At 36.1% G+C, this 13,022-nt stretch overlaps 1 protein-coding gene across 3 annotated transcripts in view; it reads right to left on the reverse strand.

Moving 5' to 3' along the window:
* The window catches only part of EPHA3 (EPH receptor A3), a 239,559-nt gene that overhangs the window by 209,058 nt on the left and 17,479 nt on the right, over positions 1 to 13,022 (reverse strand). For all 3 annotated transcript variants that reach the window (XR_006415904.1, XM_044442162.1, XM_044442161.1), the window contains exon 2: positions 6,295 to 6,359. Coding sequence is in view for 2 of the 3 variants with exons in the window: in XM_044442162.1 (XP_044298097.1) it covers positions 6,295 to 6,359 (65 nt within the window). In the remaining variant the exon portion in view is untranslated. The remainder of the gene's footprint in view (positions 1 to 6,294; positions 6,360 to 13,022) is intronic.

Genomic DNA, 13,022 nt, shown 5'->3' on the forward strand with positions numbered 1-13,022 from the left:
GGCCAAGTTAAACCTTTTAGGATGAACTTCTTGACTCAAACACAAAAACATGTAACTTTGAATATATGCCATTTTCTATTAAATATATTGGCACAATCCTTTTGAAAGAAAAATTATAGTCCATGCTTAAAAAGAGATTTCCATTTCTTCAACACTACCTAATAAGCCTATATTATGTGCTTTCATTTAGATATTAGGTATTTAGTGTTAGGTAAATTAGGTATTAGGTATTTTAATGTTTCATTTTTTATTTGGGTATTTTGTGGTTAGTATATGGGCTTTTAATGTTTGCAAAGGTCCCAGAGACCCTTGGGGCTACTGGGGTGATAGATAACTGCAATAAATAAATAAATAAATAAATAAATAAATAAATAAATAAATAAATAAATTTCAGGAAAGCATTTAGATTACCACCAAATATTTTTTTGGTAATTTAAATCCATTTCACAATATGTATACATTGTCTCCATTCCAGAGCAGTTATTCTCACAAAGGCATTGCATGTGACTGGTAATACGAGGAAGGGCCTTGCACAATACCTAGCATAGTGTCTGAGGAGAGATATTTCCATTTGCACTGGGAGACTGGAGGAAATCTTCCTCTCAGACCAGTGTGGATCCCACAATGCTGTGTAGTACTAACCATTCTAAGCTTGCTTGACCAATGCTTTGCTCCCTCCATGTGACCGGCCTGGACTCTCAGCCGAACCTACTTCACAGGTTTCATGTCGTAAGGATAAAATGGAAAGAAAGAGAACCTTGTAAGCTGCCCTGGTTTCTGCACAAGAGGAAGAAAAGCAGGATAAATGTGTAACTAGCATCATTATTGAAAAGTTTCTTTGACCTAACTCCCACTAAATGGTAGTTATTACAGTTTCAGATATGTCCCTACCATGATGATCACTGTGAACATGGTAGCTGAACACTGATAGTGGAATAAATTCAACAGGAAGAAGTTTGGCGATGGGAAGTGGAATTAAAAGGCCATGAACCCTAAGTCTACATAACTCTGTTAACACAGAACACTTGCATGAGTGTATGGGGGCATGTGGTTTTCCCCTTACCCTTCAGCAGAGGAGTCAGATGTATCGCCTTGGCCACATAGAACAGTGCTTTCACTTGAAGTGAATATAGAATCCACATACTTATTGGAAGCCTGTGTCCGTAACACAGACACAGAGGTTGTACTCTTCATACATTTGTCTGACAATGAACTGAATTGGAATTAATGCAACTGCTCAAAGGACTGAGTAAAGTGTAGTTTCCCCTGTACTATTTTTTATCTTGCATGAATGTGTTCCATTCTGTATTATGGATTAAACTGGCATGCCTTCCCCCTTGCCATTCCACATCTGTACGGCTGCAATTTATGTGAATTGCAGTTAATAATCAGTTGCGTTGTGCTAAATCAGCATATCAATAATATGCTCAGCAAAGACTAAGTGGCTCTCATTTCCCAGACCCTTTCACAAATTTGATTGATTGACAGCGCAAAAATGCAGGTGTTGGTGCAGGATATTATCTCTGTGGACTTTGCAATCAAGCAGACATAAATGTAGTTACTGCACTTTTTAAAAAAATAGTTGCATTGCTCTGCTTTCTGGAGGGGCCCAATCTCCCAAAAGGTTTGAATGAGCTTGACCAGATGATCATTGTATTATAAATGCTAACATTATAAAAAATGTGGGTGGGAGGAGATGAAACTATGAGATTCTTTGAGGGCGATGATAATATTGAATCCAGGGTTAAAACAATGACATCATGCACATGTCAACTGGAACACAATTCTGTGAATACAGATGAGATAAAGTCAGAAAAGAAATATTTCAGAATATTTTGTTTAGCTGCACTGAAAAATATCTAAAGCATTTTGAAGTAGCTGAACAAAAATACCACTTCCTTCCATGTGCGTACATGTACACTCCAGAATTAACCCCGATACATAGCTCGTACAAAGAAATGAAACGGAGCCCCCTTCACTTAATGCCTTCTACAGGAAGGAAAAAGAAAAGGCTTTTATTTTACTTATAAAGTAACCTTGCTCAGCATATTGGCACTTATGAGTTGTGATGGGAATATATTGCTTTGTCTTGGAACTTGGCTGGCATCATACCAACACCCTCATTTGTGAGTCACAGTTTCAAGTGTAGCTCTATTAACTTTGGCTTGTAAATCACCTTAGCGCTATTAGCAATGTTTCAATATGATGTGACATCTTTATTATAATGCTTTCCTTCTGAAGTTTAAGTTCATATTTTAGCTAGGTTTCAGACAGATACAGATTCCTTAGAGTTTTAATTAATATAGTAGAACTAAAACATTATGAAAATATTGTCTTTCTTGCATACCTCTTTTCACTTCTTTAACAGTGCTTCCTTCTGCAGCACAATTATTTAAGAAATCATATGTGTAAGAACAATTCTGCGCTTAAATTTTAAAAATGCCAGAGTATTCAGCTTTGTTAAAAACTATGCAGATTTTCTTAAAAAATTGGTAAGAACAGGAAGCACCCATTTTTCCCTTATTGCCATATGACAAAACCTGGTTTAAACAAAGTTTATTCAATATACCACAGCTTGTTATTCTATAACAGCATCAGAATGGGTTCAGATTCTGTTCACCAAAGAATGAGAATAGGTAGATCAGAGAAGCATGTAAAGCTACAACTTACCCAAATCAACGTAGGCTTCTAAAACCTAGCCAAATTGCTTCATGGGTCTTTTTAATGGCTTAATATGTCACACCTGTTTCTTATAACACTCATGATGCTCTGCATTAAGTCTGCACCAGCTGCTTCAGGCATCTGAGGCAAGAGAGCCTCAGCAGAGACCAACAGAGCAAGAGAGCAGAGCAAAATGCCTGCCAGAAGATCAAAACTAAGACTCTGCAAATAACTCCCATATTCATTCAGAGATTACCAAACTGGAAAAATGCAGGAGATTAGTCTCCTTTGGTAGCATGGAAATCGCTACAAGGAAAATATACTACTTAGTTCCCATATCCACTTCTAAAAATAATTAAACATTAATAAGGAAATATTAAAACAATTTAGTCCTTTTCCCCTGCTCCCATTTGCCTGTCTCAGAAAAGTCCTATCTAAACTGAAAGATTTTTCATTTCGTTTTTTCCCACTAAAAGCATATATCAAGTTTTACCGTCATGATTTCTCCCAAAGAATCATGTAATTTGATGAATTGTTAAGCTTTCAGTTGGACACTACTCCTTTGGAAAGAGGTAATGTCTATTGAAATCTACTGATATGTTCACTGAATGCTTCTAACCCTTTGGTAGCCTTCTAGCATACCACCCAGATAGGAGGAGATGGCACACCAGGTCTTCACACCAGAGACAGGAGTTCTGAGGGAACCAAAGATATTACAGAGAAATCTCTACCAATGCTAGGTGGGATTCACAAGCTGTTCGTTAGATGGTGCCAAAGAACAGACACTATGGCTACCCTGAACATATACCAAGCTGGATCTTTTCAGTGTCCTGCTTCCAAAGTTCTTATCAGCTGAAACTGGAAATATAACTCTTGGGCCACTGCATGGTCAACAACACTTTGTGTGAATTTACATAACAACCTGCAGTGGGCACTTAACAACTCAGTCCATACTACTACTAACCCCTTGTAAGATGCTATCATCTGTAACCTATATCCATCCACCTCATACATGCACCATAGAAGAAGTATTGTAATGCTCCTGCAAATCTTTGGGACTTTGACGTGTGTGGCAATTTCAGTTCACTACAAAGCCATGAAGCCAGTCACGAACAACCAGCCTTCTGTCCTCTTGGAACCTCTATGAGGTGAGATTTTAAAGACATAACAGGTCATTCTAAATTCTCAACGGAATGGAAACCCATTTTTCAGATATCCCTATTATAATAACTTTCTGATGAGAATGAATGGACTCCAGAAAGGCCCTTCAGTTCTTGGTTAAGATATGCTAGCTTCCCTTAACTGGGCCAGATGTTTTAATAACTCACTGAGTGTAAAATCCTGTGCTCAGTTACTTGGCAACAATATTCCACTTAGTGAGATTAACTCTTATACTTGCATAAGATTAAGCTGCATTCTAGTTTTCAGTAGGGATAGCCATAGACCTGACTATCCTCCTAGACACATGAGCATATGTAAGCAGCATGTTTATCTGTAATTTCAGGAGGCAAAATGGATGTCAGATTTATTCCTCATGTTTCCATAATACTTTTGCAGAGCAGTAACCAATGCTGGCAATATATCAGCTCTAAACACATTGCACTAGTGGGAATGAAAACCAGGAAAAATTGGGAACAAAAAATGACACATCATTCTATTGATTTTTATTCAAGCCAGAGAAAATCTAGGGACTTAAGAAAATGGCACAAGGCATTTCTCAAACCAAACCTGTTGAAGAAGTAGACTTCTTGGGCACCGCACCCTTGATTTGGTTTTGGGAGATTATACTATCATGAGTTGTACTGGAGTTTATCATACAGAAAAATATTGGGATGGCTGAAATTTTTATTTCAGCTCTTTTTTGATACACATTTTCAAGAAATAACAAATTTCTTCATATTGGGATGGAAAGAATTTGGGATTTTGAAAAGTCTCAGTGTGGATAAAAAACTCAAACTGACAGATTAATCAACCCATAGAATGGCATCAAACATGTTACTACACAGATTTATTTTCAGTCTAACTTTTATAGCTGAATGAATACAGTTTGAAAAACACCAAATTTTTGCTAATAGTTTCTTTGCCTGTTTTCTAAGGAGTGTTAGCAATCAGCATTCTTGCTTCACTAAAACAGATGGCATCCAACCTGCTTAAAACATATTACATCAAACAGAGTCACGGGATATGGTTTCCATAAAGATATTTTCTGGCATCTTCAACAAAATATTACATAAAATGTTTTATAATTTATGTAACATTTCACTCATCAGCACCTACTAGTCATCTCACTGCCATTTTAGTCACCTACTTTATATCACAGAAGAATCTTACTCACTACATGGCATTGCCTTTCCAGGCAAGATGAATAATATGTCCCAGTATAGACTGAAAATAACCAGAAAGACGCAGTGTTCCTTTGCTGTCAAAAACTGTAAGAAGTAAACCAGAAACAAAAATATTCAAAGAAACTAAAATGTATGATACAATAAAATCCTAAGGAAGATGATCAAGTACAACAATTCTTGCCTGCAGTCACTAAAATAGTTCAGGTTTTGATGTAAAAGCAGGGCAGAAATTGTTTTCTTAGTATACCTTACCACCTTAAGATACCCTCATATTAGAATCAAATATGGTTCTTAAGCTGTTTTGACCCATAGCCCTGATCAGACCTAGCCAATGATACAGGGCAAACTGTAAGCCAAAAAATCTACAAGTAATCATTCCAAGTGCATTCTGAAACGGTCCAGTCTCATGAGAAGATTGCATGTGCATAGTTTCAACCAACTAAAAGTTTCAGCCAGTTTTCAGCTCCATGAAATATGTTCTTGACCACATATAAAAACTGAAAAGCTTAATCACACTATAGAGGAAAGGCTTGACAGCCAGCCTTCTCTGAGATAACATGCCCCTAAGTCTAGGGATGTTTCCAGGCAAGACTGCTAATGCGCAACTAGTGCCTCATCAAAGCATCGTACAAGGAGTTCTGGCAATGTCTTCTTCCCCTTATAACTTGCTGTGTTTTCTGACTGCTTCTTCTGTCTTTTGTCTATTCACCAAAGAGTCTATTAACAACTGAAAGATGGAATAGTCTCACAAAGGGTATTGATTGGTAGTACTAGGAGCTGTCCTTCATTGCCCATCAAGAATCCAATGAAACATCTCTAGGATGCTTGCAAGACACTGCTTTCCCTCACTCTAAATGACCTCAATATCAGGTATTCCTTGGAGATTCTTCTACTGATAGAGCTAGCCTTTCTGAATATCTATGTCTTTTTTAAAATTCATATAAGCCAGTGGTGATTGTGATATCTTGTGGTAATAAATTTGTTAAATACTTAATTTTAAACATAAAATGTTTTCAAATATGAAACTCCCAGTGTGTTTTACTAAGTAAACAATAAGTCCTTTAATGGCAGTAATAACTTTTTCTTGAGTGTTGAAAGTGGCATTTGCCACACTTGAATAATACTTGAATGATTGACCATATGCAAATATGGAGCACAAGAATGTATTTTTAAAAACACCACATGACTCAGAAATTCTAGTGAGTTTGTGTTCTCTGAAGAAGAAAATGGTTAAATAGCACATTGATCTATAATAACACTTCCCTCTTTTACAGTATAATGAACTCACCCCATGTGATGGATAAGAGATCCAGCCCAGTTCTCCTTGAATTGCTTTTGAATCCAACAGATTAACTGTGAAAAGATGACAAAATGAAGAGGAATGAGTTTATTTACCTCTGCTGAGTTGGCCTCTACAAGTACTAGGCCCTTAGAAAGGAATTGGTCTGTCTGGTTTTCACTTGAACTATTGGAAGTCCAGTAACAGCAAAGCTTTCGGGGAAAAAAATGCAATGAATTTCTCTCCAAATTAATTTCAGCAGGGGTGAAAACAACACAGGTCTTATCAGCTTCACCCAACCCCCAATGTCAGAAACTTGGTTCAGTAAGTACAAGTGAATAACAGGTGATAGATGCAACAATATTCAAACTGTAATTTAAAAGAGTGTTTATATTGTGCAACTATGATGTTAGTAGCTTTAAGTATAATAATTAAAGCTGACCCCAGTCTTTGCCTTTCTACTTCTGCCTAATTCATTTGTGCATATCTTGAGTTGCTGCACAGTATATAGATTAGCCAGATTTTTTTAACTACCCTGAAACTTCAAGCAAAGTTTTTAAAATATGACTTTTCTTTCCTAGATAACCTCAAGCCTTTTAACAGTCTTCTAATCTTCGAGCAGGAAAAACCAGATCTGGTATTTTGAAGCATGTTTGAAGTGTAAATTGCAAATTCAATTAACAGCATTCTGAAACTCTGGAATTAATATTGAAAGCAGATTCAGTAAAATCTACATTTGGTTAATGCCTGCTAAAAAACAAAGATGTATCTGCAGTTTCTCACAAAAAGCTGATTTGTCAATGTGTGAACAGAATGCTCAACTAGATGGGACCTTGGTCTGAGGTAGCATGGGCCTTCTTAGGATTTCTGATCTTAGAAAGGGCCACATGATTTCATAAACTGTCTGTTCATTTTTCAATGAAAACCAGAGTGATTGACTCAAGTATACAGTAGCAGGAAAAAGGAAGTTTGATAGCTTCCAGACTAAGAATTTTAAAACATACATAAGTATATTGTACCTTAGTATGAAAAGATTTAAGGTTGTACTCCAATATTTAAGTTTTAGAGCCAAGATGCAGACCCCCATAAATAAAACAGGTATGTCAAGTCTTGTTCTACTTCAATTTTATTGTTAGAATCCTAACATAATGGATGAAGTTACACTTTCAACACAGAGCTACAATTTTTTTTTTGTCCATAATGTATCTTGAGGAATAAGTCAACTAAGATGTGGCATTTTCTTTGCTGATACATTTTTCAAAATCATATTTTAATTATTTCCTGAACTTTTGAATCTTTTTAAATGCACGAAGAAGAAATACAAAATAACTGTTGACAGTAAATCCTAAAGACATAAACTGAAATAACTCCAAATGCTCTAAGCATAATGCTACAGCTTGTACAACATTCAGAATCCCAGATAAATAATTTTAAGTATTATAGAGAAGTGAAAACAATTTCAGTAAATTCGTAAAAATTGTAAAATAAAAGATTTGTGGACCTGATTGGAGTACAGCGATTTTTCAAAAAACTCTGTATACTGAAAGTATTTTCTACGGATATTGAAATTCAAGAGGAGATGTTGGGGAACAGCTTTCCAGTAGAGGGGGAAAACAAAACAAAACAAAAAAAAAGACTTCCAGAAGAGAAAAAATATTTTCTCTAACCCATCTGTTAAGAAGTAGCTCGGTTGATTAGTTTTCCCTAGTAACGTTTTATAATCTAAATATTTTGCTCAACAGGGAAGCCCCAGTAGCCAGACCTCCCATTTGTATCAAGGGAATCTCATTCCTATCACTTTTCATAAAACTCAACACACACCAATCTTGGTAGTACAATTAGATTAGTTTTCCCAACGACCTCAACAGAGTTTCAAAAGGCACATAAGAGGAAATGATTGATATAAATGGACACTGTGTCACAACATGATCCATCACTGTATTAGGAATATGAGGAAAAGACTGTTCACCTGAATACAAAGTTTAGGGGCAACAATGGATTAACTAGAAAAAGATGTCACTTAAGTATTTGTTGCCTGAACAAACATTTTTTACAATCAATTAATACTGGGTGAAGAAAAATGGCAAATGACAGAATACAGAAAGGCTACTGACCCATATAATTAGACATTTGTGTAAGTTAATTTTATCTTGCATTTTATTGCACAGAAAAACATAACAACATGCGACAAGATCATAAAACTTTATACAATACATTTTGAGCACATAACAGCAAGGAAATATTACATATAATTTGTAATGATAATTCCATTATTTAAAATGTTTAAATTTACAATTCTATATACCTTTACCCAGGAGTAAATTCCAGGGAATTCTATAGGGCAAACTTCTGAGCAGACATGAATTACACAAATTGCTTAAAACATAGTTAAATATTTCATTAACAAATCTGTGGCTGATATTACAAAAAACGTAACAGTGATAGGGGAGAGCAAAAAAGCAGCATTCCACATGGCAGTTTTGCTGCAGTTCCCACTTAATAGATGAAATAGTGGTCTTGATGCCTTGGAGTGCAGCGGTCAGGCAGACTTTCAGAATTGCATGCTGTACAAAATTTTGTAGCATACAGCTACAAAATCAAAGAGTAATGCAATATAAAACATAGTAGTCTAAAGCCTACAGATATGCTTGTGCAGGACTGCATGATTCAGGTTGTGCTAAGTCATTTGAAGAAGTGCCGTGAGTGCTTTTCAAACTGACCGTGGGGTGAAAAATAGTGGAAGGATATTAAAGAAGACAGTCTTGGTTGATCTTAAACCCATGCAGCAAAATAGGAAGACTATTGCTGAAACTTGGAGCCCATCAAATTCACTACAGAGCCCAACAAAAACTAGTAAAGTGGCATCCTATTCACTTACTTAAGAGAAAGTCCCACTGAAATGAATGAGACTTACTTTTGAATAAACATGAACAGGATTGGGCAGCACAATTTGCACTTCCTAGAAATGAAAACAGCCTGGCTTCCTTCCCATGCTAAAATTTTAAAGAACAGGTTTGCCCACAGCATGGCAGACCATCACTATTTACAGTCAATTGCACCATACCAACAACATTGTCTATTTTTAACATATCCTTATGACATGGCATAAACCTGTACTGAGGCAGCTCATTATGGGTTCTCTTAAATGGTAAAGTTTGCTACTTCAGGGCCTGCAGTAACCAAGCTTGAAGCAGAACTCCTGGAAAAGTACGAGTCTTGTTTGGGAATTTGAAATAGAAACACAGCACAGATGAGTGAAACCTGTATAAGTTATTTATGGCATTTCAGTCCAGGGCACATAACAAACAAGAGCTAAGCAGCATGCAAAAGACTATACATTCAATCAATCCTGAGCCATTTCTCATTCCTAAGCAAAGCTAGGTAAAATTTCAGCATGAACACACAACTCTAGTATCAAAATGCAACAAAAAGCTATCTAATTTGTCAACAAGGCACGAATTCACATCTTTCACAGTAAGCAGCTGTAGCCCCATGCAGATATAACAGAAAACTATGGTTCTGCTATTTGAGTTTATTTATTTATTTTATATCCTGCCTTCTTTTTTCATTTAAAGAACTCAAAGCAACTTACATCTTTACCCTCTTCCTGCTCTCAGCCTTATCCCCACAATAGCCAGCTGTCTCTCTGTTACTCTTGGCTGGGTCTTTTAAAATTCGATTGTCTTTTAAAGTCCTTTTATATTACTTTAAATTAATGTTTAACTCTTATGTTTTGATCTATTGTATTTTATTGTTTTTTATACTTTCTTATAAATATAGGCTATGGGCAGTATAGAAATGCTGTGACTCAGTTGGCTCCATGGTGGAGCAGAAACTAGAACCCAGATCACCTCAGTCCCAATCCCACACTCTTAACCACTACACCACACTGGTTCCCTGAATGAACCAGGGAAGTGTTGGCCCTGCACCCTCACCCTTTCTCCTTTCACAGCCATAAGGAAATTAGAAGCATCCCCTTCCCTTTTTAAACAAGCCACATTTCCCTGCTGAAAGAGCTTCTATCCACAACGAGGAGGATGTTTCTGTCCTACCTTAACCTGTCTCCCACCCACCTTGCAGTTCTTGGGGTTAGGACTGCTCTGTTAATCTGAATCCAGAGCTATTATAAAGTGAAACAAACCAATGCATTTGGCTATGAAGCCCTGAAGACATGGGGCCTAAGTAAGCTATAGAAAGCTTCCTTTTCAAAAGGAAAAAGACCTGAATTTAATAGCCTCATACTTTGAAGACAGGGAAAGTAGATCATTCAAAATATTTTACCATTTTCCCAATCTAACTCTTTCTGTTAGTCATATTAGTTTCACTTCCTAATAAAAACATGCAGACAGATGATTTAGATTAAGAAAAGACTACTAGTAGGTGAAAAGACTTAAACTTCCTGCAATGGCCCAAACTTTAAAGCAGCTACATGAGGCTGATTATAGTTTTTACCAAAAACCCGATGCATTTGATCATGGATTTCCTACATTTTGTCTAGTTTGGCCCTTATAACAGCTTAGGCCCTTATAACAGCTTAGAGTTTATATATATTTAATCTCTCTTGATTACACATGTAAGAATAAAACAAGGCAAAATCAGGCAATATATTAAATGAACTACTGGATTTGTGAATCTTTAAAAAAAGCTGTGCAAGGGCTTAGTCTAGATCAAGAGCATACCATTCGGGAATCTGTATTTAGTCCTTTCTAACAAAAAAACCCTTTCTCAGACCCTGTAATTTGTTTCAGAAAGGAGGCTGCTATTTGTACCTAGTTGCTTCCTTACCAGGGCAAATGGACTTTGTGATTAACTCTGGTGATATACAGAACAGCATTTCATGGATCTAAATGTCAGAGGTAACATCCTTCTATATCTATGGACTATGGGGAGCATATAAATGTAATAAAGAAAGAAAACCTTCTTAATAATATCAGAACATGACTAACGGTAGAATTCTATACTTTTCTATCCATAAATAAGTGCCATTGGATTCAATGGCTCTCAGTATCAGACAAGTTGCTTGATTTACAATGCTTTACTTCAAAAACTAGCATTTTCTCTTTAGTTCTTTTTCACATAAAAAGTTTTAACATGTTTAAATAGATGGTCATTTTAAAGTTTTGTGGTGTGGTTTTTAACACATTTGCTTGTAAGACATTAGGATTTCATTTACAACTTTCATTTTTAAAAGTTACTATAACTGCTTTAGTGTTTTTTTAAGATCACCCTGATTTATTGGAGCTTTAATCTAATGTAGATTATGTGTGATTTTTCCTGAACTCATATGTTCCATATTTAAAACTTGCCCCAAAGCAGGATCAACTGAGATTCGTATCTAAATGAGTAAAAACAGAACTACAGAGCTTATTCTTGTTTCAGTATTTTCCTTCTAACAATTAAGTTCTCAATTGCATAATACAAAAAAAAAAAAAGTTGACAACACTAGTCATTCTCTAAGCAGTCATTTTTACTACAGAGTATATTACATTTTAATTTCTAAGTTCATTTGTCAAAATGCCGGGCAGGTAGAATGCCTATTTGCCTTCTTTCATTAATCAACTAACTGTTAATTGCAAAGCTAAATCTATAAGCTAAATTGTGCATGGAAAAATACTAAGAAAAAGGAAAAATTGAGTTTTGTTATCCAAGATATAACAACTACAACAAATTGAAGATACCCATAATTGAAACATGTCATGCAAATCCGGGAAGACCAAAAGGCACTTGGAGGCAGAAATCCTACCAGGCTTTGGTTTTGGGGTGGGACAACGTGGAGACTATTCACAGGCTGATATACATTTATAGACCACACGAGCCAGCTTGCACCCGGTTTCTTTAATATAGTCACTCAATAATGCAATAAAAGCTGAGGGTTTTCTCCTTTTCAAGTGCCTCCTACTTGAGTACATGAAAGAAAGTGAGAAGTTCAGCAATTCACAGCTGCATGTATAGTGTTATTTTCAGAAGTATACCTACCAAAAGACAGTTTTGGAATTTGTAATTCTGAAGCACGTCTCTCCCTCACCATGCCTAGTCACTGACTAAGAACCAGCTGCATCCATTATTTAAAGAATAAATTGAGAAAGACATTATCCTGAATGTCGGTGCTATAGAAATTCTTGCAAAACCAAATCCATACCATGCTATGGTATGGATTTGCTAAAATCACCACCTTTAAAGAAAGCAAGCTAACAGAAGGCTCAAGTCTCCAATCTTCCCATTGTGTACAAACCTGCATTCAAAAGAGGCAAGCATTCATGAAATGTATTCATTAAGGATAACAAAAAATGGCCCACGTTCATCTAGAAATGACCAGAGAATTCTGCTGAGTACAACTTTCTGGGCGTCAGCTCCCTATCTGTTTCCTTCCCAATAAATGACACTGAAAGGAATATGTCAACGTCCTGAACAATGTCCTGTTTTATAATGTACATCTCATACCACATAATACTTCAGCTGCACAAAATATCTCATAATCCAAATATTGAGGCAAAGAAGAGCAGTAAGTAGAATGTTTATCACTGTGTAGAATGTTTACAGATTTAAATACATTGACAGCAAGTCTGAAACTGATTTTTGTCATGAAATTGTGATGACTTTAAGCAGGTTCAGAAAGCATGAAGAATTTGGAGGCTCTGAGATGCTTCAAGTCTCCTAACAAATTGGGATATATGGAAAGAGGAGCAATTTCAATGGATCAGTAACAAAATATGATTGTCTACTTCCTACAAAGCCTG

The sequence above is a fragment of the Varanus komodoensis genome, unplaced genomic scaffold (genome assembly GCF_004798865.1).
Source record: "Varanus komodoensis strain SLA01 unplaced genomic scaffold, ASM479886v1 scaffold4, whole genome shotgun sequence".
Classification (NCBI taxonomy): Eukaryota; Metazoa; Chordata; class Lepidosauria; order Squamata; family Varanidae; genus Varanus; species Varanus komodoensis.